This window comes from Gopherus evgoodei, chromosome 12 (genome assembly GCF_007399415.2).
Source record: "Gopherus evgoodei ecotype Sinaloan lineage chromosome 12, rGopEvg1_v1.p, whole genome shotgun sequence".
In the NCBI taxonomy this organism is placed as follows: Eukaryota; Metazoa; Chordata; order Testudines; family Testudinidae; genus Gopherus; species Gopherus evgoodei.
The window spans coordinates 7,363,065-7,386,226 of NC_044333.1; the positions used below are offsets into that span (position 1 = coordinate 7,363,065).

At 54.2% G+C, this 23,162-nt stretch overlaps 1 protein-coding gene across 4 annotated transcripts in view; it reads left to right on the forward strand.

Annotated features, from left to right (window-relative positions):
* The window catches only part of CCDC102A (coiled-coil domain containing 102A), a 59,387-nt gene that overhangs the window by 16,365 nt on the left and 19,860 nt on the right, over nt 1–23,162 (forward strand). The window contains exons 2-7 of one of the 4 annotated variants that reach the window (XM_030582056.1): nt 5,520–6,536; nt 11,933–12,150; nt 13,136–13,244; nt 13,919–14,035; nt 18,660–18,869; nt 20,828–20,998. In XM_030582056.1, coding sequence (XP_030437916.1) covers nt 5,940–6,536; nt 11,933–12,150; nt 13,136–13,244; nt 13,919–14,035; nt 18,660–18,869; nt 20,828–20,998 — 1,422 coding nt within the window. In that variant the 5' untranslated portion in view covers nt 5,520–5,939. The remainder of the gene's footprint in view (nt 1–5,519; nt 6,537–11,932; nt 12,151–13,135; nt 13,245–13,918; nt 14,036–18,659; nt 18,870–20,827; nt 20,999–23,162) is intronic. The other 3 variants (XM_030582057.1, XM_030582059.1, XM_030582058.1) reach the window with 3 other exon arrangements.

Here is a 23,162-nt window from a genome sequence, read left to right on the forward strand (position 1 = left end):
GCCTATGCACAGCCAGCCGCCTGTGAGCAGAGGGACCCTGGCTGACAGAGCCAGGCTGCGAAGCTCTGACTCGGCCTGTCCTCATGTTGCTGCAGCAGTAGCCTGTGCAGTGAGCTATGGGGAGGGATGAGAAGCCAGGGACTTGGCAGCAAACTCTAGCGTGTTGGTCTCCGGGCCTGGCTGTAAATGCAAAGCAGGATTCCTGAGGGCAACAGGAAGCAGCTGTGGTTTTCTCAGCCCTGGGAAGCAGGGGGTGAGGAGCCAGTGGAAGTGGCTTCAGGGATCAAAGAGATCATGTGCCAGGAGCTGTGGCCAAGAGAAACGGCGATTCTCCAGCTGGCTAGAAGGCTGGAACCGTTCCTTGCTTCTGTGTCTGGCACCTGGAGGCTGTGCTCCAGTCACCTGCTCTGCCTGGGCCTGTGCCTTGAAGCCAGCGAGTGGCTAAAGCTAGCGCAGAGCGCCGCTGCCCACGTGGTACGCACTGTCCTGCCGCAAGCACGTAGACCAGTGCTCTGTGACCTGCTCTGCCTCTTGGCTTCTGGGTGGCACCAGGTGTTGGCTCTGACCTGGAGAGTGCTCTGAGGCTTAGGTCTCCGTCCTTGAGAGGCTGTTCATTACCCCAGCACACTGAGGTCAGCCAGGGTGCCGACACTAGGACGGGGTTCTCTACGAAGCCCTCCTCCCCTGCTTCTGGTCTGGAAGAGCCCGGTCCAGGTGGCATGGGGGGTCTCTGGGTCAGAAAGTGCTGTCCAGGGAGGGCAAGGAGCTTCCTCTGCTCCCTTCAGCTGCCCTTAGGGGGTGTGAGGTTGCTGTTGGATTTCCTTGATGGCATTTGTAACTGGCGGCTGGGGACGGTGGAGCTGGAGAATAGGGGAGGCTTCCCTGGGGGTTTGAGAGAGCTACATAAATACTACGTCTCTCTCAATGCCCGGGCGGGGGAGCCTGGATCCCACCCCATCCCCTGGCTGGCACAGATGCTTGCTCCCGGCTCTCCTCAGCCAGGGGGATGGTTGTGCTGAACCGGGAACTCGGGACAGTGGTGGTGGTTAAGGGAAGGGCAGAGAGCATGTGGCCCTGGGGGCTCTGAGGACTCTGCTCCTTATAAAGGGGGTCCAGGGCTGGGGTGCTGTGGAGATGGAGCTCTCTGGCCTAAAGACACTGATGGGGGGCAGCACTAGGCATTACTGACTAGTGACTTCTTTGGGGTCCCATCCTGTGCTTTTGGCTGGCACATTTGTGGGGGGGGGGACACAGAAGAGGCAGCAAATATGGCTGCTGGGTGGCATCCTCAGGGCTTGGCCAAGGGCTCAGTGGGATGGGTGGCCATCCCACATGGCTCGGGGTTTGCTGAGGAGTTGCACAGGGTGGAGAACTGGGCGTGAGGAGCAGTGTGAGGAAGGGCAGGTTTGCTCAGTGGCTGTGCCTCCCATGAGGAATCTGGGTGGTGGAGCCGTGAGGAGAGACCCCAGTTCTCTGGAGCAGGCTGCTGGGTCACCAGGCTGTTACCAGCTCTTCAGTGGGTGACATGGGTGAAGCAGTCTTGGTGGGGCTGGGGATGACCAGGCCAAGCAGGGGTGGACCCTGTTGACTGTTGTAGTGGGAATTTGTATCCTTGTTTCCCTTCGTAGCAGGCTCACAACGCCACCAATATCCCCATCACTTACTGCTAGGTTTGCAGTGCAGAAATGGCCCCTCAGGCATGTGAGGATGCACTGCATGGGAGCCGTTGCTCAGCACACTGGGGTCTGCCTGTGGAGAAGCCACCTGACTCCCTATCGCAGCAGGACGCCCCCTAAGGAGACACCACTGCACAACTCTGTGGTGGGACAAACTTGTGATCACGATTCCTGCACCAGCACTGAATAGTGCTGGGATGGGATGTTTTATGGCCTCTGGGCCTTTGAAGCCATAAGCTTTTCAACTTGGACCTGGGCAGCCACCGGAGATGGGGAGCAGGAACCTTGATATAACATCTCGTTGAACAGCTGCAGGCCCACCCCACAGCTACTGCATTGCAGCGTCCGTGCTGGGAGCAAGCCCCAATCCTGCTATGGGACCGTTGGCGCTAAGAGCTCCCGTCCCTAAGGCGACAGCACTACCTCTCCGGGGCATGTTACAATGGTGATCAGATAGCAAGTGTAAAAAAAATTGAGGCAGGGGTGGGGGGTAATAGGTGCCTATATAAGACAAAGCCCCAAATACCAGGACTGTCCCTATAAAATTGGGACATCTGGTCATCCTACCCCCATGGAAAAAGGTTGCTTTCATCAGTGGCCTGGTTACAGTGAAACAGAGCAATGTTGGCCTATGGCTGTGGTCAGCTTGGAGGGGGGAAGAGGGAGGGGAAGGCAAGAGAGTTCATGATCAAAGCACCTTCCCCTGCCCACTTCACTTGTGCAATTTGAACCACTTCCTTCCACACCAGGGCAGGGCAGATCCTGGCATTTGGCTGCAGTGACGCTTCCAAACTGGCCATGAATCCAGCCTCCCTCCCTGACTCCCATTTCCAAAGGCCCCTCAATTCTCTGTGTTTAGCCTGTCCCCTTTCCCCATCACACGTGCTTGCACGCACCGGTCCTGGGGCCCAGCCACATTTAGGGCCCTATGCTTTTGGCGTGTGTGTGCGTATGTGTGTGTGTGTGTGTCGAGGGCCCCCTGCAGGGTCGTCCCTAGCAATTTGGGTGCCCTATGCAGTCCCCCGCCTCCCTTCACCCCTCATCTGGGAGGCAGGAGCTGTGAGGAAGGGGCACTTTTGGGGACTGCACAGACCCAGAGTGGCCTGGGGGATTAGTGGGGCCGGATGCAGCCTGCTCCGCTTCCCTCACCCCGGCTGTGTCGCTTGGGGAAGAGGGCTTGGGGGAAGGGATCCCCTCACTCACTGGCAGCGGCAGGAAGTGGAGCAGCCTGACCCCAGCCCACTCTACTCCACCAGCTCCCAGCTGTGTTGCTCCACTTCCCGCTGCTGGTGAGTGTGTGTGGGCGGGGGGGGGGGAAGCGAAGGAGAACCTTTCCCTAACCCCCCACCCCAGTGACACGGCTGGGGCAAAGGAAGGGGAATGGGCTGGGATCGCTCCGATGCCGGCAAGTGCAGGGGGCGCGTCCTTTCCCCAACCTCCTCGCACTCACTCAGCGGTGGGAAGCGGAGTGCCGCGGCTGGGAGCTGGCGGAGTAGAGCTGGCTGGGGCTGGGCTGCTCCACTTCCCGCTGCTGCCAGTAAGTGCGGGGTTGCTGGGGGAGGAGGTGGAATGGGGGCAGAGTGGGGGGGAGGGTAAGAGGTGGGGTGGAGGGAGTTATCCGGGGCCCCGCACCCCCCGAAGGACAGCCCTGGCCCTTGCAGTGGGTGCAGCCTGTGCGGGGGCTGTCCAGGGGATAGGGCTGGTGCTGCCGCATACGCAGCATGCATGCTGCGTCCGCCTAAGGATGGCCCTGGCCCCCTGAAGCAATCAGCTTTCCAGAATGTTAGCTGAGGCTTTCACCTCCAGATGGGCTAGGCTACCCAACCCTCCAGAGACACATCCCAGCCAACCAGCTGCAGCCCACCTTGCCTTACAGAGCCCGCTCTCTGTCCCTGCCTCACCCCTGCCAGCAGAGATTCTGCGAGGCTGCCTCTAATGACAGGCTCTTGGCAGGCTCGCTAGCCACAAATGGCACCTTGGCGTTGCCAATTCCTCCCGTACGTGTGTGCTTCTCTCACTTGCTCCATTTATATCCCTCTGTATTTGCTCGCCCCACTTGCTGGGCTGCTTCCTGTGTGTGTGCTGAGAATCCTTCCCCCAGGCACCACTTTCTCTGCGCCCCCCGGAGCTTGATTCAGCTCTCGGCCTGAGCCCCCTAGTCTTGGCTGCACAGGGGAATGCAGTACGACTGCACTTGAACACATGTGCCACTGGATCCTCTGTGAAGGCGTTTCCAAGAAACCCCAAGCTGCAGCAAATGGGTGCAGACTGAGATTCCAGCTAGGGTCAGAAAAGGGGACTGTGCAGAAAAGACACCTCTTTAGGCAGCAGCTTAACAAAAAGAAGGCCAAGAGGTGACTTGATGTTGGTCTATAACAATCTGTGATATTAGGGACCAGATAAAGGCAAAACAAGATCCAGCGGCTGGAACAGGGACAAATTTGAATTGGAAATAAGATGCAATGTAATTAACTGCTGGGAGAGCTCGCCAAGGGATGGGGTAGATGCTCTATCACTTGAGTCTTTAAATCAAGATGGGGTACTTTTCGACAAGACATGTTCTAGCTTAACCACAAGTTGCTGGAGAAGAATAACTCCCTCCATTGTCGGAATCGCTGGGAGTAATTCTCTGGCCTGCGTAATGCAGGAGATCAGACTAGGATAGATCATCAAAATGGTCCCTTCCTGCATTGAAATCTGACTGATCAGCTCTTTGTGTCTACTCTATTGGCATAACACATTTTTACTCTTCTTAGCCTGGGAGAGTGAGTAAGGTTCTGTTCTGGTTTGCACATCAGTAGAATTGCAGGCTCAGTTCTGACCGGAGAATCTTTTCCCTTGGTAGTGGAAGAGGTAGAACGGTTGTAGTTGGATTTCTAGATTCCAGGCAGAGTGGGCAGGGCTGGCATGTTTTAGCTTGTACCCTGGAAATTCCTGAGAGAGCAAATGTTAATACTGTCACATTGTCCTGTATAGAAGCATCGGGCAAAGAGCCTTCCGGGAGTCAGCTAGTCCAGCCCCAGTGCTGAGGCAACAGTTTACCTAGACCATGGTATCATCCCTATGGAAATTGCTGCCAGAGACCTTTGGGGTGAAGAGAGTGAGACGCAACCAAATTCCATCCCATAATATTAGAACCCCAGGAAAGTTTAGATTAACACACTCACAAGGGGGCTCCCAATTTGGGGGGCTGCTCTTTGGAGTCCAGCTGGAGACACCTGGGGGCTGGTTTTCAGAGGAGCGGAGTCCCCACAACTCCCACTGGCTTCCACCAGAGTTGTGGTTGCTCAGCACTTCCTAGCAGTGACGCCTGAGCTATCTCGTTTTGCATATCCAAATTTAGTGGCCACTTGAAAATGTGACCAAGATTTTCAACCATGACCAGCAATCAGGGATGCCCGGTTTGAGATGCCTGAAAGGGGCATGATTTCAGAAAGCGCTGAGCACCCGCCGTCTGGAAATCAGCCCCCTTCAAGATGTCTCAAGTTGGGCCTCCAAAAACCTGAGGCCACCAAAATCACTGGTTACTTTTGGCCCGGGGCCTTAGTGAACAAACCAGTGACTAGTGCTGTCAATAGCTGCAGCATTTCCAGGTGTCAACTACAGAAGCAGGAGAGCACCAGTATGTCCCTTCCCAGTTGTCCTCTCTCCCGTGATGCCCAGTTTGGTGCTCGGTGGCCTCCTGCCCTTCCCCTTGACAGGCCCCACTTCAGTCAGTCCAAAGCTGTGCACCGGGGTGTTGCTACCGGAGCTTGAGGTGTGAGATGAGAAATGCAGAGTCCTGGGTTGGGTTGAGGAACAAGCAGCTGTTCATACATCTCATCTTTTTCCTCCTCCTTTCAGAGCTCCAGGATCATCTCGTCGCCTGAAAAACTAGCCCAGCAAGAAAAGTGTCTCCCAAGCACAAAAGCAAGAGCATGACGGTCCTCCGCCACCAGCTGTCTCCCAGCGAGGAGGTAGCAGGCCGTTTCCCTTCCGCTGGGATGCCATCTGCTGTGCCTCTCAGGGGCTAGGCAGCAGAGGCTGGATCATGTCTGCCCTTCTTTGTCTGAGGCACCTTTTGGAGGGGGTCTGGCTGCTCAGCCCATCATGCCTGGCCTGTTTCTGACCTGGGATAGATAGGGCTCCCCTTGATCTAACGCTGTAACTGCGCCCCGTTGTATGTCTGGGTCCAGCATTCCCCACCGCTTGCCCAGTGGGGGTAGATGAGAGAGAACTTGCTGTAACCCAAAATCTGAGAGGTAGATTTGCCTCTAGGCCGCCATGAGTCAAAGCACCAGCTCTCGCCTGGCAGACTCGCCTCAGCTCTCCAGGACCAGCCTCCTCAACATCCTCGGCAGCCCCCAGCCCGAGACGATGAGCCTGCCGGACTCCATGTCCCCCACCCCGAAGAGTGGCACGCCCTCGCCGGGGCCGTCCCAGCTCCCCCTGGGAGCCGTGTGTCTGGACGGGGACTGGGAGAGCCGGGAGGAGCTCCGGCTGCGGGAGCTGGAGGAAGCCCGGGCCCGAGCGGCCCAGATGGAGAAGACCATGCGCTGGTGGTCGGACTGCACCGCCAACTGGCGGGAGAAGTGGAGCAAGGTCCGGGCGGAGCGCAACAAAGCCCGAGAGGAGGTGCGCCAGCTGCGGCAGAAGCTGGAGACCCTGACCAAGGAGCTGACCAGCCTCAAGCGGGAGCGGCAGGAGGTGCTGAACGAGAACGAGCAGCTTGGCAAGGAGGTGGCGCGGCTGAAAGGGGAGGGCGAGGAGGAGCAGGAGAAGGAACTGGACAACAGGGTGGCTTTGGAGAAGGAGAAAGAGGGCTTCCAGGAGCAGGAACCCGTGCGGGATGTGGGCTCGGATAAGCTGAGTAAAAATAAGGTGAGGGGGGGAGAAGAGGACAGGTTTCCATCACCCCCAATGCATGCACTTCACCTTTGTGTGGAAATGGATGCACCTGCAGGTAGACATGGCATGATCCAGTGGACAAAGCACTGGACTGGGAACCAGGGCTCTGTTCCAGGCTCAGCCCCTGGCCAGCTGGGTGATCTTGGACAATCCAGTTCCCACTCCGTGCCTTGGTTTCCCCATCTGTGACTAGGACGGTCCATGTGATCAGCCTGTGGATAAAGCACCCTGAGGTCTGTGGACAGAGCTGTGTACAAGCATTGCCTTGCCAGTGATGGGGTGTGGAACAGCATTGCCAGTCAGTTAACCAGCCCCTTCTCCTTGGCTCCTAACCCCTCCAGAACAGCTTCCACAGGCCTTGGGAGTGACATTCACTCTCAGAACAGGGCATGGGTTTTTTCAAAGCAGGCTAGACTCAGACGTGCCCTAGTGGTTCTGTCCCGTTTCCCCTCTGTCTTTCCCTTGCTCAGCCCAATGCTAGGACCCTCTCCTCCCTGGCCAGCTGGGGGGCTCTGGGGTGGGCCAGCAGGGATTTTACAAGCTGTAACATTTCCAGTCGAGGAGCAAATGTATTTGCATTGTGGTCATTAGAGAACACCCCTGTCCCTGCTAGACGAGCCAGTGGTTTAGTGCCTGTGCCCCAAATCTATACTAAGAAGACCCAGCTGAGATTCTCCTCTTGACCCATATGGCCAGAGAGACCAAATTCAGGATCTTCACTGGCTGGGGATTATCCTGAGTCCACTCACATACGGTGAGGAAATCTGTTTTGGGCTAGTCTCCTAGTGATTGTACCCGGAGCCTGCTCCAGCTTCGTCTGCACCAAGGCAGGTGTACCGAGCATTTTCCGTCACACCTGGCACTGATGTCTCAGCCCTGAAATGTAAAGCCCATTCCAGATGGGGGTAGAAATGAAGTTCTTCCAGAGGCAACGCTGTGCCCCGAGTCCCTTCCCAAATGAGCAAGAACTCCACTCTGGGTTCTCCTCCTGCCAGGGCAAGGGGCTGTATCCTGAGTCCGTGGGGGGGGAGGGGGTAGACACCTGATCCAGACTATTCCCCTTCATCCTCATAACCCGCTGGCCATAAGGGAGGCCTCTCCCAGCTGGAGGCTGACGCAAACGGACACCGTGTCTGAGATCTGGAAAGGCAGCCAGGGGACTGGAGTTTTGTGCCTCTGCAAAACAGATTCTGGTTGTTCATCTCTTCCACCCTTGGGCCAACATATTCATATTCAAGCTATTCATAGTGCTATCTGGAGGGAAAAACAAAGTTGTTACCACTCCCCTGAAATGCACTCAATGGGGATTGTTTCCTGCAGGAGCAGAATGAAAGATAATAGATATTTTGCTCAAGAAAATTAATAGGGATTGTCTCTCTTCAAAGGGCCAGCTGGTCTGCATCAAAAGAAATGCACTTGCATGGTGCTGTGAATTAGAAGCAAAGGCCTATTTGAATGGATCATTGAGCTGATGATTGTACAGGCACAAAAATCAGAACATTCAACGATACAGTTGCTGTGGGAACTGTATCGTTGAAACCTGCCATGGTGTTTCCCCATCTGGTTCTATATGGGGTGAGGTGTTCATTTGAATGCCTTTCTAGATCTGAGTAATGTGACAGTTGCAGAGGTTGTGACGACCGTAACTTAGAATCACCCGACACCTGGGCATGGAAAATCTCAAGCATGACATGCGGTTAATGAAGGTTTTTGCATTTAATTTCCTTATATTCAAACAGTGTGATGCCAATATGTTGATTGGACTCTGTACAGTCAAACAGTGCAGAATCCACAAAAATGGATTTTAGGCAATGTGGCCCAGTGCAGTGTTTTTCAAACTGTGGGTCGCGACCCAGTACTGTGTCATGGAAAGGACTGGGTTACGGCAGTTCTGGTCAGCTCCATGACTGGGCCATTAAAAGTTCCGTTGGCAGTGCTGCCCAGCTAAGGCAGGCTAGTCCCTACCTGTTCTGGGGTGCAGCACAGTGTCAGAAGTGGCCAGCAGCAGGTCCAGCTCCTAGGCACGGGGGCACAGGGCTCTGTGCGCTGCTCCCGCTCCGAGTGCCAGCTCTGCATTCCCTTTGGCTGCTTCCTGGCCAGTGGTAGCTGGGGGCAGGGGGCAATGCCTGCAGGTGAGAGCTGTGCATAGCCACTTGTGTGCCTTCGCCTAGGAGCCAGACCTGCTGCTGGCCACTTCCAGGGCACAACCCAGGCCGTGGTGCCAGGACAGGCAGGAAGCCTGCCTCTGCACCCTGGCTGCACCGCTGACCAGGAGCTGCCGGAGGTAAGCCTGTGCCCCAATCCCCTGCCGCAGCCCTGAGTCCCCCCCCCATACCCAGAGCAACTTCCTGCACCCCAAACTCCTCATCACCAGCCCCCCCAGAGTCTGCACCCACAGCTCTGATCCCTTTCTGCACCCCAAACCCCTGTCCCAGCCCTGAGCCCCCCATACCCAGAGTGCACTCCAAACTCCTCATCCCCATCCCCACCTCAGCCTGCACCCCCAGCCCATAGTCCCCTCCCACATCCCACAGCCCTCTTCCCCCCACATCCCAACTCTCTCCGTTGGGTCATGGGCATCAACAATTTTCTTCAACTGAGTCACCAGAAAAAAAATTTGAAAACCACTGGCCTAATGGCTAGAGCACTGGGCTGGGACTCAGGAGATCAAGATTCTACTCTCTGCTTGGCCACTTTGGGCAAGTCATTTCCCCTTCCTGTGCCCCAGTTTTCCCATCTGTAAAACGGGGATAATGAGCCTGACCTCTTTGTAAAGCGCTTGGAGCTCTACTGACGAAAAGGGCTACAGATGGGTTTAGGCAGGGATGGCTTTATTAAATAAACGCCCGTGTTTGGGCACTGTCCAGTCAGGTTCCCCAGGCGCTGGGGCTGTGAGCTCAAAGAACAGTTGTGCTCCATAGAGCGTGCAGGGCTGGAAGCCAGCGGCGTGGCTGCCAGAGCTGCTTTGGATGTCTGTCATGCCACCTGAAAGCAATGGATGGTGCCTGCAGCCTGGGCCCCTTCCGGTGCCATTATTAAGATGGGTTGAGGTGAGATTCAGTAGGGGCAGCTTGCAAGGAGAAGCTGGTAAAAGAGCTCAGACTAGATGATCATAAACAGTCCCCTCTGAGGCTGGGAGCAGGGCAATGTAGGGCCAAGAGGGAGGCTCGGGGCACAGGGAGGCAGGAAGATGTGGGAGGACAAGGACGAAGGCTGAGAGGGATGTGGGGGGCAGAAGGGAGGTAGGGGTGGGAAGGACTGGAGTGGGAGATGGAGGAGATAAGATGGCCGCTCCCTCAGGCTGGGGGAGCAGTGGGGAAGGGGTGTCTCTTTGAGCAGCCAGGAGGAGGCAGTGTTCCAGTATTGCAAGTGTTGAGACTCACAGGTGTTTGATGCCTGCAGGGGGAGCTGTTGTGAAGCCACAAAAAGCTCCTCTGATTGTCAGGGCTCAGGGTATGGCTACACTTGAAATTTCAAAGCGCTGCTGTGGCAGCGCTTTGAAGTGTGAGTGTAGTCAGAGCGCCAGCCACGTAAGCCACAACCCTTACAGGTGTAGCTTGCAGTTCTGGGAGCCGCGCTCCCAGCGCTGCAGCACTGATTACACTGGCGCTTTACAGCGCTGTAGCTTGCAGCGCTCAGGGGGGTGTTTTTAACACCCCTGAGCGCGAAAGTTGCAGCGCTGTAAAGTGCCAGTGTAGCCATGGCCTCAGCCTCAGAGAGCCTGGGGCTGAGGACACAGATCTGCCCTGTCTTCATGCATGACCCCAAAGCAGAGAGAGGGTCCTGGGGCAGCAGGAGGCAGTCGTGGGGCGGGGGAAAAAGCTGCTGCCAGGGCCCGGGTCCCAGTCACAACACGTCCCTGTCTCCCGCTTGACTTGGGATCTGGGCAGAGGAGAAGCCTGGGGGGCAGTGGGAGGAGGGGAGTGGGAGAGACAGGGAGGTGGTGCTGCTGGGTCTGGGGAAGGGGATAAGCCACAGGGGAGTAAAGACAGTACTAGGAAATGAATGGCAGTTCCCCTAGCTCGGGTGAGGAGAGGGTAAGTGAGCAGGCAGGGAGAGGTGTACGTTGTGCATTGCCTTTTCGGCCTGATATTACCTGACACACGTACCCGGCAGTGTAGAGGAGAATTAGACAGTCAAAAGACAGACTGAAAACACATGGTTTGATGATATTAAAGTCTAATGATTTGTGGGGCCAATCTCATGGTTTGGGGGGATCTGACTCCTGGTTTTTGCTCCCCTGAGATTGGCAACACTGGGTACAGTGTTTGTAACCTATTACAGAGCAGCTCCACATCCGTCACAGCCTGTGGAGTTTGTTCCCGTGATAAACCAATAGAAGCCAGAAGGTTCAAGCTGACAGTGGCATGTCCACTCAGCTGCCCCATTTTAACAACATATAAAATCACCCCTTTTCGGTATCTCGGGACAGCTTTGTGCATAGACCAGGCCTTTGTGCATTAGCTAAAGGCTACATACGTGCCACGGCTGAAGCGTTCACTCCAACCCCTGCGGGTTACCTGAGCACAAAAAATGCTTCTGAGATGTCTCTTGATTGCTGAAGAAATCTCATGTTTCATAGTCAGATATTTAAAAAGCTATTTTTTTTAACCTTTCTAAGAAGAAAGGGGCTGGGGAAGCATGACAAAATGTCAGCCCAAAAGATTAGGGGGTGAGGGGGAGGAGGGTTATAGGCCACTATGTATAGCAGGCAAGGATGAAAGTGTGTCCTCACCCACCCGTGGTGTGGTCCAGTTGCCAGAGTGTAGGAGCTGGAGCTGGAACTCCTGAGTGCTGACCCCTTCTTGGGCACTTGAGTCCCTCATTGGCCTTGGGTAAGTCCCAGAGGTGACAGCTCCGTGCCCCAGCTGCAAACCAGGGAGGGGACTTACCTGGCCAGGGCGGTTGGGAGGATTCATGTGTTAACTGGTGCTTTGAAGATATGGAGCCAGATCCTCAGCTGGTGTAAACAGATATTGCTGAACTGATTTCAGTGGAGCTGCCCCCATTTCCACCTGCTGAGGATCCGGTCCCAAAGCACTATTAATACCAGGGGTATTAGCACAGCTCACACCTCCTCTTGCAGCCTGGTGCCCGTTTTCCTTTGACCTTGGGTTTCCTACACTGCAGGAGGCATTGACCGAGTTGAGCAAGGACCAATTCTTTCAGAAAAGGCGCTTGCCAGGGCCAGACTGGTAGGAGCTGGGCTAAGGTGGTGCCCGAGGAGACAGGCTGTTGGGGAGGTGGGAAGGATGTGACTGGATGGCTGCGTCTGTCGCAGGATCTGTCCTGGATGTTTGAAAAGCCCAATGGCTAGGGAGCGTGGTCATGCTGTTGACAATCCTCCTTGTCCCGCCGTGTCGTTCCAGGAGTTTGAGCTGATGGAAAACATCCTCAAGAGCAAACAAGAAGGGCCCGAGTGCTGGGACCAGCGGAGCTCAGTCAGCGTCCGGACGTCCTTCACTCGCCCGGAGAGGAACCGGCTGCTCTGGGAGGACATGAGTGTCCTCGAGGAAGATGCCACCAAAGTGACTGCTCTGAAACTGAGGCTGGATGAGTCCCAGAAAGTTTTGCTCAAGGAGCGGGAGTGAGTGCTTCCTGTTGCATCACTCCTGCCACTCACATGACGCCCAGGGAAACCAGGGGGCTCATATTTAGTTTCGGCAGCTAAGCGCTGGACTTGAAACCTGCCTCAGGTTCCCTTTGGTTTGCAAACCTCTCTAGAGGATCTGAATCCAGCTTCAAACCATCCTCATGTGGCCTGGTCTCCCAGTTCATGGTCTCAACCTGAGATCAGGGGATGCTTGTGCTTTCTAGAGTCTCGCTTTGAATTGGGGAAGCCCTTTGCACCCAAAACTCAACAGGTGTGAATCCACATGGATCAGCCGAAAGGGCAGGTTTGTGCAAACCAAACCCAGCATCGAAGCAGGCGTCTGGGGAAAAATGCAGTGCACTCCGTATCTGGAGCAGTGGAAGCTCCCTAAAAGTGTCGGGGGATCACCAGCGCCAGAACCACGGCCCCGCCCCCATGCCACCCCTTCGCTTCCCCACGAGGCTTCACCCCGTGCCGTCTCTCTCCCCCAATGCCCTGCTCCTGCACCACCTCTTCCCTCCAAGACCCTGCCCCCCACTCACTCCTCTCTCCCCTTCCCGGTTGCTCGTCCTTATGGCCCTCCCATTTTTAAAAGTGATGAGGCCCTGCCCCACTTCCCCGCCATTCTGATGCCCCAGCTTGGTTTCAGAACTCAGGTCAGTGGTGTTTGGCTGATTTTAGGCCAGCTGAGGATCTTACCTGAATGCTTTAAGGGCCAAAGGATTTCTCCAGCACTCAGCCCATGTAGCTGGGAGCACTCTGGGGCCCGTGGGAGAAAATAGTCTCTGCCCCAACCCCCAGTCACAGAGCAGCAGTGGAATCACTCCATGGTGGTGACTGCAGCCTTTCGTGGCCGCGGGAGGCCAGAGCTGTGGTTTTAAGGTGTCCTCCAAAAGATGCGTCCCTCCCCTCTAGGAGTGGACTGGAGCCCTTCCTTGCCTCAATCCTGCTAGAGCCTGCTCCCCCTTGTCTCTTCCAGGGACAAGCTGTCGCTCAGCAAGAGCATCGAGAAGCTGGAGGGCGAGCTCAGCCAGTGGAAGATCAAGTACGAGGAGCTGAACAAAAACAAACAGGAAGTGCTGAAGCAGGTGGGCGAGCTCGTCTCTGTGGCCCTGGAGAGGAGCGGGGGCCCCTCACGCCCTGAAGGGCGCTCGTGTGTAGCGATCTCACTTGTGCTCACGTAAGCCTGCCCAGTTGAGGGGGCTGAAAACTCAGCCCGGACTGGGGGATGGGGAGGTGGAGGGGGGGCTGCTTCCATCACACCCTTCATTCCATCCTGCATGCCCTGAGACCATTAGTACTTAATGTCCACTAGGGGGAACCCCTGCTCCAGGGAAACCTCCTGGTGCTGCACAGGTGCTCTATTCTTGTGAATTCTCACCATCAATCTGGCTAGGTATGTAGCCGGCCATGCCCGTAGTATCTGAGCTGCAAGGGACAGGCGGTGTTAGTGCAGAGGACGTTCCTTATGCCATGTGCAGTGACTCTGAGCCCACTCTGGGGTGCCAGTGGCCCAGCATGTGCTATTTGCACAAGGCCATAGCAGGCCTGTGGGAGAGGGAGGGTTGCCAGCACGGGTTGTGACATCTCAGGTGGGTCCAGCTGAGAAGTGGGTTTGAGTGCCCTTGGGTACAACTAACCTCTGGCCCCCTTCTGGGTCTAAATCAGTCCCAAGCTGCTTCCTGTTTCCCTCTCTGTTTGAGCCCAGGTCTTGGTGCCAGTTTGGTTCTCTGGTGACCACTCTGCGTCTGTCTCCCCACAGCTGAACATCCTCAAGGAGCTCCACCAGGATGAACTAGGGCGGATTTCGGAGGACCTGGAGGACGAGCTGGGAGCTCGCTCAAGCATGGACAAGAAGCTGGCAGAGCTGCGCACGGAGGTGAGAGTGAGCGAGACGTGCGGAAGGCTTGTAGCATCTCCCGGATATGGCTGAGATTTTCAAAGCCTCCGGAAGATCCCTGGAAGCCCAGTTTGCAGGAAGATGAATGAGAATTGGGCATTGTGACTGGGTACCCATGGCTCTCGTCTTCTTGGCTCTGCACCGAGCGCTCTGAGATCTTTCCTCGTGCAGATACCACCATGCAGTTTATTTACAGGGTCTCTGTCAAGGCTGAATTCCCCCTCTGGCACTTGGAGTGGAGGCGGTGGGGGCCTGCAAGGATTCTAAAAATTAATACTGGCCACTTGTATTACACTCCCAAGGATACAGCTTCTCTCTGACCTTGGCTTGGTAAATGCTGCCATCACCCAAATGCAAAAAAACCCAACCCTTGGGCCCAGGAAGGAGCACTTGGGAATTCCTCCCTGTAGGGTACCCTGAAGCCCTTTCACCACCCCTCTGGGGAAGGGCTGAGAAAGAAAACAAAGGAAATGAGCTGTTGCCACCAGCTAATTAAAGAACATGCACAAAACTCTTAGGACACCAAAAATCCAATCCTGTTCTTAAAGATAAATTTTATTTTAAAAAAAGGGAAAAAAATACATCTGGAACTTAGGCTTTTTGCTAGATCTTAAAAGAAACAATTACAAAAAATTAAGCACCCAAACTAGCTTTCTTGGAGTTCAGCTTAAAGGTTACAAGCAAACAGAAGCATCTGGGGTTAGCACAGAGGAGATCCACAAGCCAAAATAAAAAAAAAAATCTAATTGTGTCTATTTAAACATGCCGTGTCCAATAATTTCTTCTCGGTGTGGAAGATGAATTTTTATATCTGGTTCAAGCCTTACACAGCATTCCTGCTGCCCTCTGTTCCCCTTTTTCCCAGAGAGAGACAACACACAAACAAAGGGAAGTTTTAAAAAGTTCTAGCTAATAGCTCACTAGTGACCTAGCCTCAATTTGATCTGGTAATCAGGAACCCCTCTCCTTAATTTTTCCCTCCTGAGATCCTCATTGATTAACAGTGGCCAGAGTGCTGGTTCAGTTGCTGATTCCCAGCATTCTGTCACAGGCAGCCACATCCCGTAGCTGTGATGGGTTCCCCCCAGGGTGCCACCTGGAACTGGGGTACCACTGAGCCTTCCTGACCCACCAGCCTGGGCTCCCTATAAACCAGGGGTTCTCAAACAGGCGTCGCTGCTTGTGTAGGGAACGCCCCTGGTGGGCCGGGCTGGTTCGTTTACTGCCTCGTCTGTAGGTCTGGCCAATCACGGCTCCTAGTGGCCGCGGATCGCTGCTCCGGGCCAAAGGGGGCTGCTGGAAGAGGCGACCAGTACGTCCCTCGGCCCGCGCTGCTTCCAGCAGCTCCTATTGGCCCGGAGCAGCAAACTGCGGCCACTGGGAGCCACGATTGGCCAGACCTGCGGACGGGGCAGGTAAACAGACTGGCCTGCCAGGGGCTTTCCCTACACAAGCGGCAACCCCTGTTTGAGAAACCCTGCTCTAAACTGTACTGCTGTGGCAAACCTGCCAAGCCCTTTCCAGGCTTCAGACTGCACTTTACCAGCACACATACGGGTAGGGCGCACCAGCTGCAGCGTTACCCACACATGCTGAGATCAGCTCTGCATGGGAAGGCTCAGCTAAAGAACTGCCCAGTTATTCAGGTGCACGCCCCCCCCTTTGAAGGGTAAACCCCAAATTATACCATCTTGCACTGCACAGAGAACTGGACAGCGCAAGCTCATGAAATTCGTCCCCTCCTTTAGTGTGGAGAGGGATATACGCAGCTTTCTGCCCCAAGTTATGATTTCTACACACTGGTTTTAGACAAAATAAAAACAAGTTTATTAACTACAAAAGATCAGGGTTAAGTGATTGTAAGGGATAGCAAACAGATCAAAGCAGATTACCTAGCAAATAAAACAAAGACACAATCTAAGCTTTATATACTAAGAAATTGAATATAACTAGCAAATTCTCACCCTAACTGTTGGTTTAGGCAGTTTGCAGAGATTCTTGAGGGTGAGCTCCACTTGCTTGCAGCTTAAAACCCCAGGTATTCCTTTCACAGGTTAAAAATCCCTGTAACCTGGGTTCAGCCCTTCTCCTGCAGTTCAGTCCTTGTTTCTCAGGTTTTTCCAGCAGTCATCTTGGATGGTGGTGGGGAGGGGGAGGTGTCAGTGAAGGAGAACCATGATGATGTCACTCCCCTGCCTAAAGTAGCTTTTGCAAATGGCGAGAATCCTTTGTTTCCCCTTTAGTTCCCACGCCTTTCAATGGAAATTCTATGATGGAGTCCAGTACCAGGTGACCTGGTCACATGTCTCTGTAGGGCAATAGCAGCCATGAGTCAGAACCTGTTTGTTGTGTCCTCAGGAAGGCTCTGTGGTGGGAGATTAGCATCTTCTAAGACCTATTGTTCTCCCTAATGGCCCTTCCCAGTGAGCCATCCAGACCGATTCCACCGGGGAATAGCCACTAGGGAGAATGCAAACACATTTGTAATAGATGCATAGACAATATTCCGAACTTCAGATACCAAAATGATACATGCCTACAAACTGGATAACCATATTCAGCAAATCATAACCTTTTCAATGACCTCTCACATGCCTTATCTTGCATAAAACACATCATTATGCCATAATCATATCATCATAATATTACTATGAAGAATATGAGCCTTAATGCCAAAGTGGCATCTCAGCCTGCGATTGACTAAAGCATGAGCTTCTGGGAAGCCCCATACAAATCCTGACTTAGGGAGATGATTATCTATTGTACAGGGTAGGCTTGGCAAGCCAGTCAAGTAATGTCAGTTGAGTGGTCAGCTGATTGCCTGGTATTTGACCACAGTCAAATATTGTCAGGCCCTGCAGCAAGAGTGCCCCGAAGGAAGAGTGCCCCAGAAAGGTGGTGCCATGCTTTCATTCTTTAACACTTTTTGTATCATTGTTTTGCATTTTTCTGAGTTAAAGTAACTCGGTTCAGTAACTTTTATATTTTGTAATTAGGCATCAGTATTGATCTAAGTTGAAGCCTGATGGAGGCCATAAAGCCTCACTCTTTTTCATTACTGATGTTTCTGTTCTAATAAATCAGTGCTCTAAAATACTTGACCATCTTTTACGTTGTTTGGCTGCTCAATGGACCAATTATTTTGGGACTGGTCAAATACCTGAATACTTATACAGCCCTCCATTGTCTGAGCACCCCACAGCATTTAATATAGGGCAGGGCTGTTACCCCATTGTACAGAACGACTAAGACACAAGAATGGCAGAGCAGGGTCTTGAACTTGGATCACCTGAGTGCCCATTGGGTGCCGAGCCACTAGGGCATCCTTTCTTCCTGCTCTGGGTCTCTTCCTACCAATCGTTTTTAGAGCCTCCTATATGCATTGGGCAGTAGCAGCTCAGTGCCAGTTCAGGCCTAGGCCCCCGCCCCAACGGCTGCATGATGTAAAGACACCAGTGAACACCAACAGGACAAGACAAGGGCAAGCTGCTTGGAGCAGGATCTCTCCAATGGAGCTTGAATGCTTTGATGGTTTCTTGGAAGAGACAGAGGGTGCTTGGCGTATGGCAGAAAGGATTCCAGGCATTTGAGGAGCAGGGAGAAAGGCACAGAGCTGAGGGAGGGAGACACAGGGCAGTGAGGAGCGAAGCTTGGCTGAATTTAGGGAACAAAAGGGGCTAGTGGAAGGAGGAGAGGGCTGATCCCCACCCTAGTCTGCATATCACAAAGCCACCACTGAATAGATTAGTTGGCCGTATCTTCCTGAAAGAGGCAGAGCACTGGGCCAGCAGGGGGTGCAGCACGTCAAGACTGAGCTGCATTGGCAGAGCCATGAGGGTTGGTGTAGCCAGGGCTCTGGGGCGCTGGCAGGGTAATGTGCAGGCCCAAGGCTGGAACAGCAGGGGGCGCTGCAGGTCAGGACTGGATACATCAGCAGAGCTGCGTAGGACTAGCAGAGAGGGCTGTGGGAGAGCTGGGTGGGGAGGCTTGGACCCACAGCGATTGAGGATACGGCAAGTCAGGAATGAGGACCCCTGGCAGAACTGCATGGAGGAGTTCAGCACTGGGAGAAAGGGGACTTTGCTGTGGGACTGCCCCGTATGCTGCGGTGCAGCAGGGTGGAGACAAGGAGCTTCATCTCTGTTCGTGTCCAAACTGAGATGTCTTGAGTCACATCCATCCTTTAGGTGCTGACACCAGTACCCAGTGGACCAACAGCCGGCTGGGTCTACTCACTCTCGCCCACACACCCAGTTCAGCGGTGAGCCCCTAGGGAGCTTCCCCAAGGCCAGCTCTGGCTGGAGTTGTGCTACTCCATGCGGGATGTTACTTTAACCACTGGCTAAGAGGTGTGGGCATATCTCCCTGTACTGGATGGCCCACAGAGGAAAGAGTCTACTACTGCTACCAGCCAAGGGAGTCAGGCCTCTTCCACTTCTGCTAAGGAGTGAGTTGCAGGCCCTGGATCTAGCCTTGCTGATGACTTGTCGGGGGGCCTCACTCTCAGATGGGATAGCTAAGGGCTCCCCAGGATGGCCGTTGGTAACTAACACACAATGACTGCCTGGTCTGACATGGTGTGTGTCCCCTCCCCATCACCCAGATGGAGCGGCTGCAAGCGGAGAATGCTGCGGAGTGGGGGAAGCGCGAGCGCCTGGAGACGGAGAAGCTGAACCTGGAGAGGGAGAACAAGAAGCTGCGGGCTCAGATTGAGGACCTGGAGGAGATACTGGCCCGGAAGCGCCGGCAGACAGCCAGCGCGCTGGACACTGACCTCAAAACCATCCAGGCCGAGCTCTTTGAGAAGAACAAGGTGAGGCTGTTGGGCAGAACGTCAGTAACAGCGGGGGCACAGCAAGCACCCATGGTCAGCCTTTGCTGTCACAGCCTGGGGAGGGGGGGAATTCCTGCCTCAGGAAACCCCATTGATCAAGGATGAATTGGGCCCTTTGATATTAGAGAGCATCTGGAGCCAGGAACGCTCCTAGTAACACCCCAGTTGGCTCTAGGCTCCTAGCCATTAAAACTTATCTCCATGCTCCACCCCACCTCAGTGTCCTCCTGAGAGACCTCAGGCCAGGATTCAAGCTCAAGAGGCTAAACCGTGTTTGTGGGCTTCTCCTCTGCTCCTTTGGGATCTCACCGAGAGGACAATGGGGAGAGCTGGAAAGGGGATCAGAGGAAGCCAGCCACCTTCATCCAGGGAGAGAAGCCGTGATACCTCCAGTCATCACATGAACAATGCCCAGAGTCAGGCTAGGTTAGACACAGTGATCATGGAGGGTTTCTGGGGGTTGCTTTGTGTCTTGGGCTCGGGCACCCAGTGTCATTGCAGGGGGAGGGAGGAAAGGAGGCTGCTACCTTGGACGTAAAACCCACATGGTTTTAGGGATGGAAGAACTAGATCCAATTAAATAAAACCCACCCCGGATTTTGCTGCTGCTGTGAGGTGTGAGACAGCTCAGTTAACCTTTCCCACATTAGTGATCATGGTCAGTGTGTTTCTCCATGACCTGGTCCTGGCTGCCTCTGGAGAGGAGCTGCTGAAATACGAGATGATCCAGTCCTGAGGTTTCCAGCCAGAGAGATTTATAAGCAGTGACTCAGATAAGCTCTGGATGCACCTTTTGGGCTGCATATCTGAAGCAAAATCCCCTGTTTGAGGTTCAGCCGTCATCAGGTGCTTCCTCACCTGGAAAATCCATCCTGTTTCCAGCCCTGTGGGTGGGCAGATGGGAAAGGGACAAAGGTGGCTTTGTCCAGGTGTAGCTGTGACACCCCACTAACAATTCCCCTAGAACGGCCATTCTCCCAAACCTTTCTGGTGGAGATAAGGGACTGGATATCAGCTGGGCTGGAACTCCTGGAGGTTGTGCTATGTTGGTATTTGGAGAGCAATCGGGAAATGCAGAGACATGAGAGCTTGGGGGAGGGGAAGTCTCTTGAACTTAGGAATCTCAAAAATCAGTGTTTGAGTTGGTTTGAGATGTGGGTGAAGGTTCAGTCTAACCCCTCAGTATAAAGCAGCAGTAGCTCGATCACCCACAGTAGCACCTCTGGGAGCTCTGCTCACTCATTCCTATCTGTAAAAGCAGATATGCATCTGACGAAGTGGGTATTCACCCACGAAAGCTCATGCTCCAAAATGTCTGTTAGTCTATAAGGTGCCACAGGATTCTTTGCTGCTTTTACAGATCCAGACTAACACGGCTACCCCTCTGATACTTCATTCCTATCTGTACCCATTACTAGAGAACTTTGGGCTTGGGCCTCTTCCAGACAGAGTTTTGGGGTGCCCCTCTCCTCTAGCCATAAAGAAAGCTCTGCTATTAATGATGCTCTGTGTCTCTCTAATAACCTCTCTCCCTAGTGCTTGCGACCCTCCCCCCAACCCCCCCGAAACCTGTTCTCACCCCCTACCTGGGGTAATAAGTTTTTCAGAGGAAGTATGGAGGAGAGGCAGGTAGGGGACTGAGAGGCAGGACTCCTGGGTTCTATTCCATGCTGTGTGACCTGAGTAAGTCACTTTCCCTCTCTCTGCCTCACTTCTCCATCTGTAAAAGAGGGGAGACGATACTTAGCTCTCTACTAGGGCTGATAGGAGCCTTCATGCACTAGTATTTGTTCAGTACTTTCAGATCCTTGGATAAAGAGGCCAGAGGAGGGCAGATTATTAATACAATGGCTGGCTTAGACCATCCTGAGTGTCCTGTGCCCCAGCCTGCAGACCCTGGCACTACCTGTGCCCTAACCCTTCCCACTGCCCTCCAGGAGCTGGCCGACCTAAAGCACATCCACAGCAAGCTGAAAAAGCAGTACCAGGAGAAGACGGCCGAGCTGGCGCACGCCAACCGCCGGGTGGAGCAGCATGAGGCAGAGGTGAAGAAGCTGCGTCTGCGGGTGGAGGAGCTGAAGAAGGAATTGGCCCAGGCGGAGGATGAGGCAAGTCTGGGCCACATACCCTGGCCTATCACTCCATGGCCTCGGGGACAGGAGGAGGGTTTTCAGCACCCGGGAGTGCAGCTGCTGATATGTCACCACTGACCAGCAGATGCTGCAGGCAGCTCCTTGCTCGGAGCAGAGGGAAATGGAGTGGCAGCCCAGGTAATATGGCGAGGCATTGCTGGCACATGGGGACTCAGGCATGGCAACACCTGCAGTTAAACATCCAAAGCCATCCTCTCGCAGCACAAAGTCACTGAGCTGGGCCTCAGGAGAATCATCGTTTCAGAGAGGTTAAGGAAGGACTATACAACCATCTAATCTGACCTGTATATCACAGGCAATTCAATTTCTCTTCACTATCCTGTGTGGAGCCCAGCAACTGGCAAGTAGCTAAAGTGTCTCTTCCAGAAAGGCAGCCAGTCTGGAGATGCAGAATCACTGCTTCCCTCGGGGAGATCTGAGTTCCTGGGGCACCTTGAGCACGGCACTTAATTTCTTGCATCCCCTGACCTGTGATGGGGATATTGATAGTCAGTCACAGCACAGAGGGGCTGGGAGGATAAAATTCATAATGTCTGGGAGATGCTCAGCTGCTGCAGCAAGAGGGTTCTATGAAACCACAGGTAGATAGAATAACACCTAGTTGTTATCGAGCGCATTTCACGAGTCGCTCTCGAAGTGCTTTACAAGGGAGGTCAGGAGCATTATCCCTATTTTACAGATGGGGAAATCTAGGCACGGAGACTTGCCCAACATCACCCAGCAGACCAGAGGCAGACCTGTGAATAGAGTCCCAGGTCTCCTGAATCTCAGTCCAGTGCTTTATCCACTAGGCAACACTGCCTCCCACATGGGCTTCTATATGTCTCTAACAATAAGACCCTCTCAAACTGTCAACATTCCCTTTTCCCAGTGAGAGGAATCCATTCCCATAGCACTGTCACAGCAAGTAAGATCAGGGGCATCTAAGCACACTGCAGGGAACTTCCTGGCCTGCTGAAAGGGCAGGCCAAGCACTTAGTCATGGCTCTGGCAACCTTTCAAAGGTGCTAAGATGGAACCAGAAATGGTGATTAAGTATTAATGTGATGGACTGAGTGTCTCAGGATAGATGCTGGCACCAGAGGTGGGAAAGGCTCTTTACGTTGCTAGCCTATCTCCTGCCTAGGTCAGTAGTGACTGCAAGTTACTGTCTGATAGAGGACGGCCTTGTGTGGAATGAGTATGAATGGGGCTCAGCCCAGTTCTTAGTGAATAAATCGGTGTCCATGTCACTACCTGCCTCTCTTACTAGCAAGAGCTGGATAGGCGTAAAGAATTAATTCTTCTTCGAGTGATTGCTCACATCCATTCCAGTTAGGTGTGCGCGCCGCGCGTGCACGTTCGTCGGAAACTTTTTTACCCTAGCAACTCCAGTGGGCCGGCAGGTCGCCCCCTAGAGTGGCGCCGCCATGGCGCTCTATATATACCCCTGCCGGCCTGCCCGCTCCTCAGTTCCTTCTTACCGCCGTGTCGGTCGTTGGAACTGTGGAGCGCGGCATAGCTGTCCTCCACGTCCCTAGCTCTCCTAGTTTTCAATCGCTTATCTCTAGTTCTATATAGTTGTTAATTAGTGTTGTTAAGTAAATAGTTTAGTCAATAGTTGTTAAATAGTTCTTGGCCGGGGGCTTAGCCCTTCCCGGCACCCGGCGCCAGGCTCATGCCTGTTTCGCCGGGCTTCAAGCAGTGTGCGGCCTGCAAGAAGCCCATGCCCACCAGCGATCCCCACGAAGCGTGCCTGAAGTGCCTCGGGGAATCGCACAGGTCTGACAAGTGCCGCATCTGTAAGGCTTTCAAGCCGAGGACAAAAAAGGAGAGAGATCAGAGGCTCCGAACTCTCCTAATGGAGGCGGCACTTGACCCGTCGACTTCGCGGGCCGTGGTCTCGGCACCGGCACCGGATCGCTCCGGCACCGAGAAGACTCCTCGGCACCGACCTTCTCCGGCACCGGAATCACAGCCTAGGCCGTCGAAGTCTGCTACTCCGGCCAGGCAGACCCGGCTTGAGCGCCCGGCCTCGACATCGGCCGCGGCACCGCCGGCACCGTCAGCACCGTTGACTCCGGGCCCGGCAGGTCCGTTGAGTCCGGTGCCGCTGAGCTCCCCCATGAGATCTGGGGTT